Here is a 16909-nt window from a genome sequence, read left to right on the forward strand (position 1 = left end):
CTAAGGCTCTAAACAATCAAAGTAGAGCCCACCTTTAACTAGTGTCGAAAATGTGGTTTCAACATTCAAAATCTTTGTGATAGCCTTAAAATATATTTTTATCATTAATTATAAAATTTAAATCTTCAAAAACAGTGTAGATAAAGAATATGTATACAAACTTGAAAATCTTGAAAATTGACGGTAAAAAAATGAATTACAAGATGCGCTATTTTTAAAACTTAAAATCCATTTTCTTATGAAGTCCATGCAACTTGATGTCGAGATGATCGATTTGAAGATATTTGAGCATCAAAACAACCTCTTCTAATGAAATTTTTGAGGTAGGATATAATTTAATTATTTAAAGCCTCGCGCCTCTATAAAAAAATTTTCCTTCACAGAATTCATCCTTTCCAATTGGTCCTAAAATCTCTCATACATCATTCATTCCAAGTCTAACTCTCTTATTATACTTTCCGCGCAGCAGAGGCATGGGATTCATCGCGAGGCAAGGTGTCTTAGGCCCAAGTATAGGATCTACCGACGCATTGGGTTATTTGACCAAACCCCCCTCTTTCTCTCTCTAAACCAAGTCGAAAGCCAGCCAGGCTCTCTCTCTCCTCTCTGGTTCCAGTTCCCAACTGCTCTCTCTCTCTCTCTCTCTCTCTCTCTAAGTCGGGGAAGGCCGGACAGAGTGTTTTCCCAATTTTCTCTCCACGCGCTCCCCTCTCTCCCTCCAAAATTCTGGATGGCGAATTCCGGCGATGAAACAGCCGGAAAATTACCCCCTTTATCGGAGAAAGGCACAGAATCTGAGGCATCAACCCCAGCTCCGGCCACTGACACTGAAATTCGGGGTTCGACTGCCGTTTCTTCGATTCTGAGCAGATGGGAGAGAGAGGATTTGATAAAGAGAAGTGGGCTTGTGTTAAGGGGTTTAGCTCTATTATTCGCCTTGCTCTCCTTCTTGATCATGGCCACCAACCAACATGGGGGTTGGATGGAATTCGACCATTACGACGAGTACAGGTCTGTCTCCTCTCTCTCTCTCTTTTGTTCGCTGATATCTTTTAACATTTGATCCGACTTTCTCATACGCATTACAGATTATGCTTCTCTTAATTTTAATTAATTCGCCCTCTGTCATTCTCATTCCGTGGCCTGCAAGCTGCAATTTGAAGTCTTTCCCTTTCCCTTTGCAAATCGCAAGTGGAGAAATGTACATCATATGAATTACTTGTCAACTATTTACCTTGGGAAAATTTCTGCCACTCTCTCTGTAACTCACAATTTGTGCATCCTATTTTCCTCTAAATAGTTATGTTTATTCTTAATCATCTTGCAATAGTCCCCTGTTTTCTGTGTTTTCTAAGTTTTGGCACTGATTTCTCCGATAATCTAAAATTACATTTGTAATGGTACTTCTCTGTTTTCTAAGTTTTGGCATATGGAATGAATGGTATGTGGATTTCGACGTATTCTCTCTCCTCTCCCCACTGCTGTTTTCTTATACTCCCTCTTTGCAAGTTTCGAGATTTTTAGTCCGTCTTTGTGATTCCAATATATATCTAGCGCCTTGGCCTTTAGCTCGGTGATGTCGGTGTAGGCCCTAGTTTGTCGGGCTCCGCCACCCGGCCCATTCCCAACCTCACAAATGAATCCTTTGCCTTGTCATCCTATGTCCATTCATGCAGGCTATCGTTGTGCCCTCAACATATGACTGTATTTATTATCAGGGAAATTCATTTAAACATTCTATTTTCATAATTCAAAACCAATCCCAATATTTATGAATTTTATGTCGAGGTCCTTTTTCTTTGTCAGGCAATTTTTCACCCTAATTGCCTAATACTTGAAGTGGGCCAGACACTTGTAGCAACTTCTCTAGAGTAATGTCAGTTCAACACGGGCTGACCTTTGGCAAGTTTTTTTTTTGCCATAAGTTGGGTCCGACCTCCTCTTTTTTTTTTTTTTTTTTCTCTCTCTAAAGCCTACCAAGACAAACAAAGCTCAATCACAATTAAGCTTCTATTTCTTTGAGTATTTCTTTGAGTCGGTTTTGGTAGTAGTACCAACGAGTTCTAAAATGAAGTTTCTGGTTCCATTCTCATCAACAGATCGGAGATCAAATTCCCACTTACATACTATTTTTTTTGCCCTTTAAGTCTTCAAGGTTGTAATTCAAGTGTCAAACCGACTTTTGACGACTTGTCAAAGGTTGGCCAAGCACTTGGGATAAAGACCAACAATATTATGAAGAAGTGGGTAAGGTAGTTTTGAGTGTTGGACCAAATTTTTAAAAATTAATGTCTTTCCAACCTTTTAAGTACCAAACTAACTAATGGCATTTCAAGAAAAAAAAAAAATCTATCACAAAAAAAGACCTCATAGTAAATTGCATAATAAGTTTGAATAAGGATTGTATACAATGAGATCATTCATATTTGATACAACGTGGTCACAATTCCTTACAACCATTTGATATGAAATTTGATAGCTTGAATGTGTCACAAAGTTTGAAAAAATTTCTTTTGAAGTTCGAGCTTAGTCGATAAAATAATTACAGCCACCCAATTTCACATCCAATAGTCAAGATTAATGTGACCACTTGTATCAATGCTTTCCCTTTTGGAAAATGAATGTTAAGTAATTTTCTCCCAATTATTATACATGCAACAACGAAATATTATTTTATTATACACCATATCCCAAGTTTAAACCACTACATCTAACACTAAGAGATTGCATCGCATTGGGGTGCCCGTGACTGCATTGATGATGATAAAGTATCTCTCCCTAGCGAATCACTTCTTATCTTTGAACATGACTCCGGTTGTCTGCAAATGTAAGAGGATCGTAATGGGATACATGAAAACTGACCTTCTTACTTCTCTTCCTTCCTAGATGTAGACATGTACATATCTTTATGTAGCGGAAGAAGTTTATATAAGGTTGCAACTTTTCAATGTAGAATTATAGGTGCAATTCAAAAATCCATCGAAAAAAGTTATTTTAATATTGAAAAACCCTCTAATTGATCATGTCGATATCGAAATATATGCATTTGAAAAAACAAATGATTTTGCATCTAAAAAATAGTACATCTTGCAACACATTATCTAGACCATCCATTTTTAATATTTTCTTATAGATCTACTTGATTTTAACCGCTTTTGGATTTTAAAATTTTGTAGTAAGATATGAAAATAGATTTTGAGATGATCCTAATAATTTTGTACACCAAAATTACATGTTATGACAAAATTCGGAGGTGCGCCGTAATTGAATTGTTTAAGATTGCAACTTTATAGAAACCACACCTTTATTCAGCATGATTCTCTTGTACTATTCTCATGTGGAAAAGTATATGGGATTTTTTGATAAAAAGATTGTTTATCTTTTGTATATGGAGAGGTCTCACTCACCCGTTTGTTTTTTTTTCCCATTAACTTTTTCATCTCTCGTTGGTGAGTGTACCGTCTCATCCACCTCTCCCTCTCTCTCTCTCTATTTATTGTTGGTTATTTTGTGTAATATTTAAAAAGTCAGGAGAGCCAATTCGGATTCGCTTGAGTAACTTGACTCATCCTTCTGGTGAGGCGAGTAGCCAAGAGTTTGGTGGGGATATAAAAAAAAATATTAAAAAAAAACAAAAAATAAGAAATTAATTTGGTTTTTTTTTTAAATGTTTTCTATTATTTTGACAAAGATTGAGAAGTGTTTTGCCTATAAATACTGTTTTTTAGATTTTTTTCCTTCGTTTTAGATTATTTCTAAAATACTCACGTCACAAATTGATTTTTTTCAAAATCTATATTTTCACTATTTTTTTAACTTCTTTAGATGTATTTTGTTTAATTTTATTATTTTTTCTATTTATTTGGGTTTTTTTGTACTTTTTTTATTTCTTAACACTTTTTGGATTAGCGAGGACCTTACCCAACTCGGGCCGAGTAACTTTAACTTGGCCCGAGTTACTCCTCCCAGGCATGAGCCCAATCCCGTCCTGGTTGTGAACACTGAATTTGTGTATGATGATGTGGTGATGGCCTGCAGGTACATTTTGGGAATTGCAATTCTGGCATGTTTGTACACCGCATGTCAGGTTGCACGAGATATTCATCGGCTTCTCACCGGAAAAGACATAATCACACGACCATCGTCTTTTTATGTTGACTTTGTTGGCGATCAGGCAAGTACTTTGGTTCCCTCTTTTTTTTTCTTTTTTTTTTTTTTCATTAATACTTTTAAATTTTAGTTGTACACGAGATGTCAAGAGTACTATAAATCGTTCAAAACCTATTGACTAACTAAACCGGTCTGTCTCCTAGTGCAATGTTTAGCCATGTTGCTTTCGAACACATTCTTTGGCCCAATGCGCGGAAACTTAGCTCGGGCTTGGGACTCAGGTCTTGTCTGAGACGAGTTACTAGGGTGAGTTTGAATGGATATGTCTTGGGTCCACCAAGTGCTAGGGATTATTCAATTAAAAAGGGTGAAATTTGGAGTGAAAATCAGAAAATATAATCATGTAAAAAAAGTAATACGAATGATTAAAAGGTAATGCTAAATATCGTGTGCATAATGGCTTTGAAATAAAAAGGCTAAGAGGGATGAGATAGAAACGGTCTTAATCTTTGACTTTTTATGCACTAAGTGACCGCCCTTGGTCATTGGCTACCTGAGATTTTTTACTGTCACACCAAGTGGAACACAAGCTCTAAAATTTCTTGACCAATTTCTGGATTTGTGGACCAATTTCTGGATTTGTTTGACTTAAAATCCTTGCCAAAGCTACCTTATGCAGCCCCAAACAAAACCTCCAAAACAAATTTTGGTTCTGTCTTCGTATCTTAGGGATCCAAGGCTCTCAAATTTTTATATTAATAGAAAATCTGAATATAAAATCTATAAAATTTGATGGTCTTTTTTTTTCACCTTTGGAACAACCAACTTGTGGGATCAAGAAAACAAAGACAAGGGATCAAGTAAAAGAAAGATAAGGCTAGGGTTCTATTTTCATCATTTCTAATTTGTAGATCAAATAATTTTCTCCGTTATTTCATAAACTTGGATCAAAGTAAGGGTTCTGAGGCAAAAATGGTTAAGGAAATCAATAAATTGAGGCCGGATTTTCATGTGAATAGTACTCAGGCGAGTACCATACAAACTTGCCCGAGTGGTTTAGAATTCTTGCATGTTTGCAAGAATTCTGCAATACTCAGGCGTGTCCGTACAGTTCTTGCACAAGTATAGAACATGTGCCCATGCTCCCGAGTACGTGCGCTACTACCTGGTAGGGTACCGGGGCTGAGTTATTCAACCGAGTCCGAGTCAACTTGGCCTAATTTTAAATCTTCATCCTCTATGTATTTGCTCCCCTTTATACTATATGATGACCTTAATCGACTCTCCATCAATACCCACTCCTGGATGCAGTTCTCTGAAAAAAAAAATATACACCTTGTAATGATGCTTTCGCTTCTGTTTTATTGGATGTGGAAATTCCTCCTGGAACAGAGGGTGATTATTGTGGTACCATCTTGGTCGAAATCCATTCAATGGGCCAAATAAGGAAAATTTACGGCGAAAGTCATCCGATTCCATAAATCAGACTGTACTATTCAACGCTGCCGCAGCAATTCCAATACTATAAAATATGCATGTAGTTTTTCACTGGAATTATGTTTTTCATATGATACTTTTGGAGCAGGTGATGGCGTATTTACTTATTTCTGCATGCTCGGCTGCAATACCCCTCACCAACAGTATGAGAAAAAATGTGGATAATCTGTTCACAGACATGTCTAGTGCTTCCATAAGTATGGCATTCTTTGCTTTCACAGCTCTTGCCATCTCTGCACTAATTTCTGGCTACAAGCTAACGCGCCAGGCTTACATCTAAATAACATTGTATTGTAATTGGTTTACCTCTTTATTTCTTCATTCTTTTTTTCTGTGTGTTATGAATATTTCTTTGAATGTTGTATATACTCTGAGAATGCTGGATTTTGGTTTGATTTTCTAATATTCACTCATGGCCATGGGCTTTGTTTTTTATTCAGTGAAGAGCATGAATACTATGCTCCTTTGAGAGCATTGTTTACTTCTATTCCCTCTCTCAAATGGCCTATTTGAGAGGATTTTTTCAATTTAAAATTTTTGTGAACGCTCATAATTGCTAGATGATTATTATAAAAAACAATAAAAATAAAAATTTGGGTTTTTTTAATATTTAGATCTCACCCTGAAAATTTTGGATGGTTTCTATTTAATCTGAAGACATTATTTTTTTTCAAATGATTAAAATGTGCAATTAGGAAAAAAAAAGTTATTGAGGTTAATCTGTGTTAAAGAGATTAGATGTTATATCCCCAAAATTTATGATCCTAAAACTAATCCTAATTGGGGTTTTAACCGAGGAGTAGAATATCTTTTCGACCTCTTAGAAAATAAAGGACATTAGATAGGGCGAAGGCTTTCACATATTTGGGACAGTTGGACCTTTAAACCGATGGTTTGCAGTTATAAAAAATGCAGATATAGAGAAAAAAAAAACTTATGTCGTGATTGCAAATTTATTTATGCTCTTATTAACCATTGGATTTGAAATCGGGTGGTTGAAGTTGTGTCATTGTTTAGGCACAAAGTCCAAAACAAAATTTCTCGAATATTGTGATACAATTTCAGCTTTGGGATTTCACATCCAAAAGCTAAATAAGATTGTGACCTTCTTGTACCAAAAATAAATGGTCTCATAATTGTGTTTAAGGTGATCTAAATGTCACTTGTATCCCTAGCCTTCAACCATCAATAGAAATCATTTTAGACCTTGGGAAGGTATATAAGAGAGCAAACTCACCTATATATTTTTTTGGGAAAAGTTAAATATAGAGAGGCTCTAAACAATCAAATTTGAGCCTACCTCAAAAATTTCACTAGAGGAGGTTCTTTTGATGCCCAAATATCTTCAAATTGATCATCGCGACATCAAGATACGTGGACATAAGAAAAAAAATGGATTGGAAGTTTTGGAAATAGTGTATTTTATAACGCATTTTTGGACAGTCAATTTTCAAATTTTCATATATATGTTGATCTACACTATAGTTGAAGCTTTAAACTTTACAAATAAAAATAAAAATATATTTTAAGGCTATCATAAATATTTCCAACATTAAACCACATTTCTCGATACTATTTGAAGGTAGGCTCTAATTTGATTGTTTAGAGCCTAGGCTCTATACAAACCGCACCCATTTTTTTTTTGCTCCATTTTCATCTACATTAACTAAAAACAATGTTTTTTTGCCCTAATCTCATCAATTCCTTCTCATGTTCAAATTTAATCTATCTTAGAAGGTAAATAAATATGGTCCTGTATTATCTTGAAGCATGTCTGATAAAGCAAATCAGAGAAGAATTTACAGCATTTCACTGGGCTTCATTGTATTCTGGTGGTATGCTCATGAAGAAACCCATAGACATATTGGTAATTCAAGTCAAGGGCATATCATAATGGTAATTCAAGTCAAGGGCATTTGATATCTTCAATAGAATGAACATCTCATGCCTCTAGGTCAATCATAGTCGTTTTGCTATATTTTTGGAGAAGTCTGAGTTCTTCTCTCCTTTTTGAGCCTCTGTTCATATTGGAAAGTTCAAGTTTTAAGCTTATTCTGAACCTTGTGTTCATTTTGAGATAAGGTATGAGCCCGATTCTCAAGTCGAAACCCGTGTTCTTTATTGTCATCTGCAGTGAACAAGGGGTTACCATTTATCCTGTTGCTAAGAATGTACATTTCTCATAGTGGATACATTGAAAGTGATGGTTTGCAGTTAAGGTGTCAGCACTGGAGTTAAGACTTAACATTGAAAGTGATGGTTTGCAGTTAAGGCTTAACTGATGGTTCGCAGTTAAGGTGTAAGCACTGGAGTTAAGCTACAAGATACATTGAAAGTGATACAGAGATTGCATTTTTTATATCAACATAAGTTCATTGGTAATTAAAGTTGTTCATCGAGAGATATTACAAAATTGATGTGCATCAAAGAACACTACAGAATTGACCTGGCTGCTATACTCTGTGAAATGAACAATGGTAACATAATATGTCGTTCTCCTGCACATTCAAATTAGAAACACGAAGGGCGTGTTTGACTCTTGGAGCACATGGCTGTGGAAACTGTATCTTCCAAGGATGCGGAATTTGTTACATGGTCCCTTATAGAAGCCGCGTCTTCCTGACTTTAATGTTGTTTTTGGTGCTGTGGTTACAATGACTCCCAAAAAAATGTGTAGCACTCCCCATTATTAACCAGATAAATGCTACAGTACTAAGAGGTGGAGGTATCAAAAACCGTCACTTCCAAAAATCAAATACCCCAGAAGACTTTCCCTTCTAACACATTCTTTAATGGCTCATATGCGTCTTTTACCTCTCTCCTTGCTAAATATGTTTTCGATTCATCGGTGAATCCCAATGCTGTGAAGAAACAAAAATATTTGGATCGGATATAGATTATATACATTTTTCTAATTCAATTTTCCTTTTTGCAGTTGGTGCTATCTTTCTATTCGTTTTGCACAAGACTCCTCTGGATCGAGAGTTCGATGTCTACAACCTCATGGCGACTATTAGTTATAAGAACTAAAAGTATCGTATGTACCATGCAAATCTGAATATTTGATGGAGAGATTTAGAACTCTTGAATCATCAATATGAGTTTTTTTAGTCTAGGGTTTCTATATAGAGAAAAATAATAGTATGTGGGGAGGCTTTAGGTGTAGAGAGAAACCCTGTTTGACAGGCATGTAAATCCAATTAGGAAATCTCTACTCTTTTCCTTTTTTTTTTTTTGCTCTTCGCCCTTCATATAAGACTATCTTATGAAGAAATTACATCCAAACGATGAGTTATTTTTTCACTTTGGATAATACTCCTTTTAGTCAACTTTATCCTCAATTAGGAATTCCATATGACATGGAAGTCCCGTTTTTTCTCTCTTAACCATGACCAAGTTCAGCAATACCATGGACATCCTTCTCTGTGTTAGCTATTAAGAATGTTGCAACTTTCATTGAGGTCCCTGTACCCGCAAGAAGTGGGCTCCAAATCCAACATCTCACGAAATGGGTACACAAAACCATATATTTGTCCAAATATTTATCATCGAGTGATATATCAAAATACGAAAAGACTCTTATACTCTATCTTGAAATGCACCATGAGACCTTAAGGAGCAATGCATCCCTGTAGAGAAAACCACATTAATACTTCATTAAATTAGCATAGAACAACTCATCTCTTATTAAAAAATACTTCAACTTGCCTTAACCACATTTGGCCGCACCAGATTGAGGGTCTTAACTAATCCTTCATGAGCAACCTATGCTAAGAAAACTACTCAACCCCCTTGTGCACATATGCCCTATTCATCTAATACAATCTTCAAAAATCATGTTAAGGCCATTTGTTTGATCCAAATTTTAAAATATATACTCTTTTTATTCTAATGAACAATCACAAATAAATAAATAAATTTGAAAATGCAACCTCAAAAGTATGTTTTTAACCCTATTAACATAAGCCATCCATTTTGATAAGATGCTTAGATCTAAGCTTTAGAATGATTTTTTTTCTTTTCTAATTTTTTTAGATGACTTTATTATCATCATATGAACAATGTTAAAATAGAAAAAAATGATTTTGAGTCCAATAGCCCAGATTGAATATCGTCAGATCAAATGACCACGATTGCATTTCGTATTTTAATTTTAATTCTTTTATATAAATTCAAATCACTTGAAATTTTGTACATGAGTTCTTTAAAAATAGGATAATCAATAAAAATATCAAAAAAATATTCGTGAGAAATAAATTGACCACCCAAAACTTTTTAGGGGTATTTTGGTTAATTTATATATTACGAATGTTTTTTAAATATTTTTATTAAGTGCACCTTGGTGAGAAGAATAGACACTTAAAATTTCAAGTGAATCTAGGTCATTGGACTCATAAGTATTGTAGGCCCACTGGCTTACTCTAGCACTTATATATATATATATATATATATATATATATATATATATATATATATATATATATATATATATATATATATATATATATATATATAAATAAAGGAAGATACTACAAAACTTTATATATATATATATATATATATAAATAAAGGAAGATACTACAAAACTCCTATAGGCGAAAATAAACAGTGATTTTGCCTGCTTTTATCACCATCAAAACTTCATCGCATGATTACAATTGTCCGGTAGTGTTTCATTTTTCTTTTAAAGCTGCAACGAAACCATACCTATATATATATATATATATATATATATATATATATATATATATATATATATATATATATATATATATATATATATATATATATTATTGCTAGATCAATGATCAAGCAGATCCGGTTCATGATTGATGTATGCAGGATCAACCAATACGGTTTTTAAATAGTAGTTATGTTAAGCATTTTAAACTAGATGAAGTGAATGGAGAATCGTCAATGCAGTTTTTTTGACAAGGAGTAAGCCCACAAGCAATTTTAGGAAGGAATCATTACGGGACAGGACCAACTCCCCCCTACAACCCCACTCTTGCTATTTTTTTGCGTGTTTTTTAAGCTTATCCTTTAAATACCTTTTCGGTGCGGTGGAGTTGTTGAGAAACCATATGCATGCATCAGGTTCATTGGAGACTCTCATGGCTGCTTCTCTCTCTTCATCGCCAAATTCTTCATCTTCTTCCTGCTCATCTCCATGTTCTTTAAGGATTGGGATAGTAGGTTTTGGCGCATTCGGTCAATTCATTGCGAAGACTCTTGTAAAACAGGGCCATTCTCTCTCTGCTTATTCGAGATCTGATTACTCTCTGATCTGCTCACAAATGGGGATAACATACTTCAGGTACTCTCTCTCCCTCTCTCCCTATCAAAAGGGGCCTTTTCTCTGTCTCTCTTTTCGGAAAAGGATTATATGCTTCGGGCTCTCTCTCTCTCTCTCGCCACAAATGGGGATAACATCTTCAACCTCTCTCTCTCTCTCTCCCTCTCCAGATGGGGAGAACTTTTCGCCATTTTTTTCTTCTGGTTTGAAGTTTCAACAAAGGAAAAAGTAAGGTCCATAACCACCGTGGAAAAACCATGGTCCGTTGATTAGAGAGATAAGGATGACTCGACCCCCTCTCTCTCATCATGGTGTATAGTTTGCTATATTTAACAAAGTTTCAAAAGAGGGAAATGTTTCTATGTGACCAAGAATCGGTAAGGCCTATCCAGTTCTCACAAAATATCGGCAACTGGTCAAATCCAACAATCAAATTTAGAGGTGCCTAAAAAATTCATTTGGATGCCAAAAATCCTCAAATTCGTCTAGACATCAAGATGTATAAATATGAGAAAAAAATGGAGTTAAGTGCTGGAAGTCGAAAAAAAATGGAGTTAAGTGCCGGAAGTAGAAATTCTTTTATTTATATATATATATATATATATATATATATATATATATATATATATATATATATATATATATATATATATGAGAGAAATTGTCTTATTTGGCATGGATCTATAGAAAAATCAAGTCCCACACCCATTTGATAATTTTTTTAAAGATCTGTGCCAATTTTAATAGTGATCCTTTGAAGTCCTACGTGATGGGGGAGGATGGATCCTATAGGATCATTACTATATATATATATATATATATATATATATATATATGGGAAAAGATGTGTACTCAGGTGCATATTGCTACGGTAAATGCCTACGGCCCATATTGAATCTCGACTTTAATGGTGGGTCTCACCCTCTCTCCATCACGATGTATTGTTCAAGTTTTTAAAAGAGGGAAATGTTTCTATGTGACCAACTGCATATAAATTATACGCGACCCTACTTCTTAGCTGATTTGAATCAAACGACTATGAATATCCATAGCACAATGTAACGTCAAACATTATTTCATTTTTTGTTTTTTTCTACAAAACATTTTTTGATGAAACTTTGGGCACACCATCAGAAAATTAGTGCAAACCTAAAAAAAATAAAATAAAATTATTTTATGTAAAAATAGATGATCAAACTGCTCCTCCAATTTTCAAATTTATTTTTAAGTCTTATTTCATAAAGATACTTCCTTGAAATTGTTAAAAAAATTAAAATTCTCAGGGATGGGATATGTAACAATTTAGGACATTTTGATAATGTGGCATGCTTAATTGTGTCGAGCCAAATTACAAAAACAATATTAGTTGTAAAGGTATTATATCAAATTAGTATAAAAATAGTATTAAAACTAAAATCAATAGATACACACAAGAAACGGTCTCTATTTTCACGTATTTTTACAAAATAACAAAAATATATAATGCATTATCCCCAATTTTTTGGAACTCAAAAAACACTAATTTTATGGATTTTTAGTGATTTTTTTAGGCCCAAACTAGCCAATTCACCCGTTAGAATCGCCAAACCATCGATTTGACCTAGTTTTTGGGGTAACCAATTCGTGTCACCAATTTGTTTTTTTAAATGCTGATATTTAGCAAATATATATAATATAACAATTTACATTTCAGTATAAGGAAGTTACATCAATATTTAAATGTGAAATCGGATAGCTAGTGGTGTATCATTGATTGGGTACAAAATCAAAAATATAATTTCATGACTAAAAGTAATTGTGACCTTTGTATTGTAAAGGGTGTTATTCTATATTCTTACAATCGTTTACCATCGTGAGTTCGCATTATTCCATAAAAGAGGTCATGAATAAGGACCTTAGGGTGCATTTGTTTGGAGGCTTTGGAAGCCGTGGCTTCCCCAAAATATATTGCTCAGATGCTGCTTCTAAAATAATGACCCACTTCCGAAAACAAATGTGCGAAGTGTAATAGTGATAGAAACCACAACTTTTTGGTAAACAAACACGGGGTTGTTTATAAAGAGACCATTTTTCTTTTGTACAAGAAGGTCACAATTATTCTCACTCACTCATTAGATGTTAAATTAGATATTTTAAACTAAAAAAAAATTTGTAACGTTATGTCTATTTAATGATACTCTTACTACCACTTATTTTGAAATTTAAAGGACAATAATGGTTATAACCTCCCTATATAAAAGATAAATGGTCTCTTATATAGACAATCCCAACAAACATGGCTTTAATGTTTAGAGAAAAGAACTGTTATAATGCTATTGGGATATTTTTGGGATGTGTACTATGATTCGTTACTTTTTGTACAAGACAGTCAAAATCACCCCTAGACATTGAATGTGAAAATTGGCAGGTAGAAATACGTCAAAGGCTTGGACAAATTCATTTTGAAGATTTTATTAAGGGTGGGGTTTCTATAAGGTTGCAACCTTAAACAATCCAATTAAAGCGCATCTCCAAATTTTATCATGTAATTTTGTTGTAAAAAATTCTTAGGATTATCTTAAAATTTATTTTCATATCTAATTAGAAAATTTTAAACTCCAAAAATAGTTAAAATCAATGAGATCTATAAGTATATGAAAATCTTGAAAATGGACGACCTAGATAATGTGTTACAAGATGCACTATTTTTGAGACTCAAATTTTTATTTTTTATTTTCATACATCTTGATGTCGAGATGATCAAATAAAGGGTTTTCAACATTAAAACAACATTTTTGATAGATTTTTGAGGCGCATCTGTAATTCTCCATTTTAAGGGTGCAACCTTGTATAAACTTTTCCAATGCCACATTTCTAACCACTCGGTTTCATATTTAACAGTTAGTAGTAATTATAACTTTATGACAAAAAGTAATGATGTATTATTTTATTTTATTTTTTTACAAAATTCACCTTTTAGGTCGGAATTGAAAATAGGAGTTGTGCATTGTATTTACCGTGTATGGTGATTAATCATGCTGTATGTTACATGGACAATTTTTTATAGAGAAATTGATCAATTTTGTATGGTTGAGCACGATGTGATCCTCATCTCCACATCCATCCTTTCGTTTGGGGACATGCTAAATTTAATCCCATTCCATTGTATACCAAAGCCAATGCTCATGGTGGACGTGCTCTCCGTAAAGGAGTTCCCTCGCGATCACTTCTTACAGGTAAATTTTTCTTTTTCTTTTTTTATTTTTATTTTTTATTTTTAGGGGAGGGGAGAGAGTTAATTTTTTAAAAGCGCTAGTGATTGTGATTTTTAATTGAGGCTCAAGTGATACTACCGCATTATTTTCACTTTCTCTATTTTTCTCAAAGGAACCAAAGAAGCGTAGAACTAAAGTGAAGTGAACCTTTGAGCACTACTTCTCTTCCACAGCCTCTCTCTATCCTAAATAAGATTCATTGTTATCATCGTCAAAGCTTTTTTCCAACTAATTAAGATTGACTACATGAGTCAAGATCCGATATTCTGCTCTATTAAGAGTCATACCGTCAATAATGTCATAAATCTCTATTTCTGTTATTACTTCCAACCATGTTCTTTTAGACCTACTCGTTGTTTTTTTTAGTCTTCCACTTGAACTAACTTACACCCCTTAATAGGTATTGTATTGGGTCTACACCATACCATCCTGGAACTGTTCAATCCCATCCAAATCGGATCCAGATAGGAAATTACCGGGTTTTATAACATTTATTTGATCTTTCTTGCATGGAGTTCGGAATTAAAAATGATAATACTGATAATACCTATTCCATTATGTTACAAGGTAAAATTGTACACTCACTCTCGGAATCGAAAACCTAGCTACAATTAGTAATGAAACCCACTCAACCTATTGCCACCAACCTAGAGAATAAAAGTCGAATATGCACGTGCATGAAAACACCCGAGTCTCAAGCTTGAACACAAACCTTCCATTTAACTCTTGAATTCATTATCGTTATAGTCTTGAGCTTTTTTTGCTATTTTTGTGGGCCTGCATCGACCCAAATCAATGATTTGTCGAACAAAAAAAGTCCACATTTATTAATGATTTATATGTTGTTTAAATGTAGGTTTTGTCTCAAGAATTCGATATTTTATGCACCCATCCCATGTTCGGCCCAGAGAGCGGGCGGAATGGGTGGAGTGGTCTACCTTTCATGTTTGATAAAGTCCGGATCAGCAAAGACGACCATCGATCAAAGATTTGTGATGATTTCCTTCATATATTCAAATTGGAGGTAAAAATTTTTGGAGAAAAGTGTATATGAAAAATGGCCGTTTCAGCTAATCTCAAATGTTATTTTTCATGATTCACATGAAGCTTAAGGTTTTCGTGTTTTACATGTAGAGTGTTTACATGTGGAGTGCTGAGCTTTTGAGCAGAGGGACTAGATCCAACCCTGTAGAGCAAAAACAAGAAGTCCTGTTTTTGAAGAAAAATGAATAAAAGAAATGGTAGAGCAATAACAACAAGTCCTTGTTTAAGGAGGAAAATATAGAGAAGAAATAAAAAGATGTCCATTCTTATGGAAGCTCTTCACTGACACAATCAAGAAATACATTTGGAAGAACACCCACATGATATTCAAGCACTATGATTAGTTTTACTTCACATTCAGCCTTTTCACTTAGTTTTGAGTTCAAGTCCCAGCTAAAACGCGTTCAAGCACACATATTCAGGGCTCCTAAGTCAGTCTGTTTTTTGTATTTTCATCCAAAACATGTGCAGAAATATCAAAGGTCTGCTAGCAAAAACATGGATGAGGATATGTGGCCACCATATGTAATGTGTACTTGTGTGTTTATAGCTTCCTTTTGTATCTTAAGAGTATAAAATCTAACATGTAAAAGCAGCTCTGAAGTCTAGTTCAGAACATATAGGATGTTGTCCAAATCGAGGCCATTTTTGTTTGTTGGTTTATTAAAGTGTCGTGGGGTTCTAAGAGGGTGATGGTAGCATTTGCAGGGTTGCAGAATGGTGGAAATGTCTTGCGAGGAACATGATCAATTGGCTGCTCAAACACAATTTATTACTCACACTATGGGCAGGTAGTAAACTTATTTATTGAGACTTATGTTGGGAATTCAAAATGAGGGACATTATCTCCATAAGTTTTGATACAACTAAATTGGGCTTCAAATAATCAAGTATTTATTTGGATTTATTATTTGTCAAGTTGGCAACATTATCTTCTTTTTGTTTGCATCAATAGAACGCCTTCTTTTTTATTTTTCAACAGATTTTCAATGGCTTCATTAATTACCCACAAAGGAGTGCACAATAGATTACATTTTCTTGTAGGATTTTGTCAGAATTGGATATTAAGCCTACCCCAGTTGATACAAAAGGCTTTCAATCACTTCTAGCTCTGGTAATTTTTCGCTCCTTGAAAGTAAGCTGTATTTTAATCTCCTTTGTGGCGTTACCTCACTATTCTGGTTCGCTCTAGCAGAGAGATAATACAATGAAGGACAGTTTCGATCTCTATTCTGGCCTGTTCAACCATAATAGGTTTGCAATCCAAGAGGTACTCTCTCTCTCTCTCTCTCTCTCTCTCTCTCTCTCTCATGTGAAGCTGCATATTGAAACAATAACTCTGGTGCAGTGGCTGAGATTGGAGCATGCAATTGAAGCAGTAAAAACAAAGTTGCTCAAGGATAAGGACCATGCACTTGACGCAGTGACAACAAAGTTTCTCAGGGATAAGAAGCATGAGAGTAATTAGACCGTTAGTGAAGTTGACGAAGTATAGATTACGCATTTTTCAGTTATTTAATTCACAACAATAACAGTGAATGTCAAGTTACTCTTTGTTTTATTCAGATGATGCAAGAATTGGTGTTTGATGAAAAGGAACTAAAAGAAAACTTTACACAATCTTTCTTTCTAAGGACAACAAGCCTTAGAATAAACTTTTAGTTTGGACAGGTGAAATCATCAAAAGTTAATTAATCAGAAGTTAAAG

The 16909-nt window shown here is 34.3% G+C and overlaps 2 protein-coding genes and 1 long non-coding RNA gene across 10 annotated transcripts; 2 read left to right on the forward strand and 1 right to left on the reverse strand.

The window, feature by feature from the left end:
- The first annotated feature begins 372 nt into the window (after positions 1-372).
- LOC18423493 (CASP-like protein 4B1) lies at positions 373-6046 on the forward strand. The gene is made up of 3 exons (XM_006828094.4): positions 373-1011; positions 4039-4174; positions 5696-6046. Exons 1-3 carry the CDS (start codon positions 731-733, stop codon positions 5885-5887), a joined length of 609 nt encoding a protein of 202 aa, XP_006828157.1. The 5' UTR covers positions 373-730; the 3' UTR covers positions 5888-6046.
- A 2746-nt stretch (positions 6047-8792) lies between these two features.
- Positions 8793-11103, reverse strand: LOC110008127 (uncharacterized). Its single transcript, XR_002282668.2, has 2 exons — positions 10659-11103; positions 8793-9236 (listed from the first exon to the last, which is right to left on the reverse strand). It is a non-coding gene; the product is annotated as an uncharacterized LOC110008127 (long non-coding RNA).
- On the forward strand, positions 10422-16821 carry LOC18423492 (arogenate dehydrogenase 1, chloroplastic). 8 transcript variants are annotated; one of them, XM_011628784.3, is made up of 7 exons: positions 10422-10924; positions 13950-14118; positions 15014-15181; positions 15910-15992; positions 16246-16315; positions 16397-16471; positions 16550-16821. In XM_011628784.3, the coding sequence occupies exons 1-7, from the start codon at positions 10692-10694 to the stop codon at positions 16667-16669; spliced, it is 918 nt and encodes a 305-aa protein (XP_011627086.1). In that variant the 5' UTR covers positions 10422-10691; the 3' UTR covers positions 16670-16821. The 8 variants fall into 8 exon arrangements, 6 of the variants coding, with proteins under 6 accessions (XP_011627086.1, XP_088730359.1, XP_088730360.1 ...); XR_016061081.1 differs by having other exon boundaries at positions 10499-10924; positions 16184-16315; XR_016061080.1 differs by having other exon boundaries at positions 10506-10924; positions 16184-16315; positions 16394-16471.
- The last annotated feature ends 88 nt before the right edge of the window (positions 16822-16909 follow it).

The sequence above is a fragment of the Amborella trichopoda genome, chromosome 8 (assembly GCF_054954075.1).
Source record: "Amborella trichopoda isolate Santa Cruz 75 chromosome 8, AtrichopodaSantaCruz75HAP2 v2.0, whole genome shotgun sequence".
NCBI classification, from domain to species: domain Eukaryota; kingdom Viridiplantae; phylum Streptophyta; class Magnoliopsida; order Amborellales; family Amborellaceae; genus Amborella; species Amborella trichopoda.

Coding starts and splice junctions, on each gene's coding strand:
- LOC18423493 (XM_006828094.4), top strand. CDS start 731: ATGGCGAATTCCGGCGATGAAACAGCCGGAAAATTACCCCCTTTATCG. Junction 1,012..4,038: donor GACCATTACGACGAGTACAG/GTCTGTCTCCTC, acceptor GATGGCCTGCAG/GTACATTTTGGGAATTGCAA. Junction 4,175..5,695: donor TTGACTTTGTTGGCGATCAG/GCAAGTACTTTG, acceptor CTTTTGGAGCAG/GTGATGGCGTATTTACTTAT.
- LOC18423492 (XM_088874232.1), top strand. CDS start 10,692: ATGCATGCATCAGGTTCATTGGAGACTCTCATGGCTGCTTCTCTCTCT. Junction 10,925..13,949: donor ATGGGGATAACATACTTCAG/GTACTCTCTCTC, acceptor AATTTTTTATAG/AGAAATTGATCAATTTTGTA. Junction 16,472..16,549: donor ATAGGTTTGCAATCCAAGAG/GTACTCTCTCTC, acceptor ACTCTGGTGCAG/TGGCTGAGATTGGAGCATGC.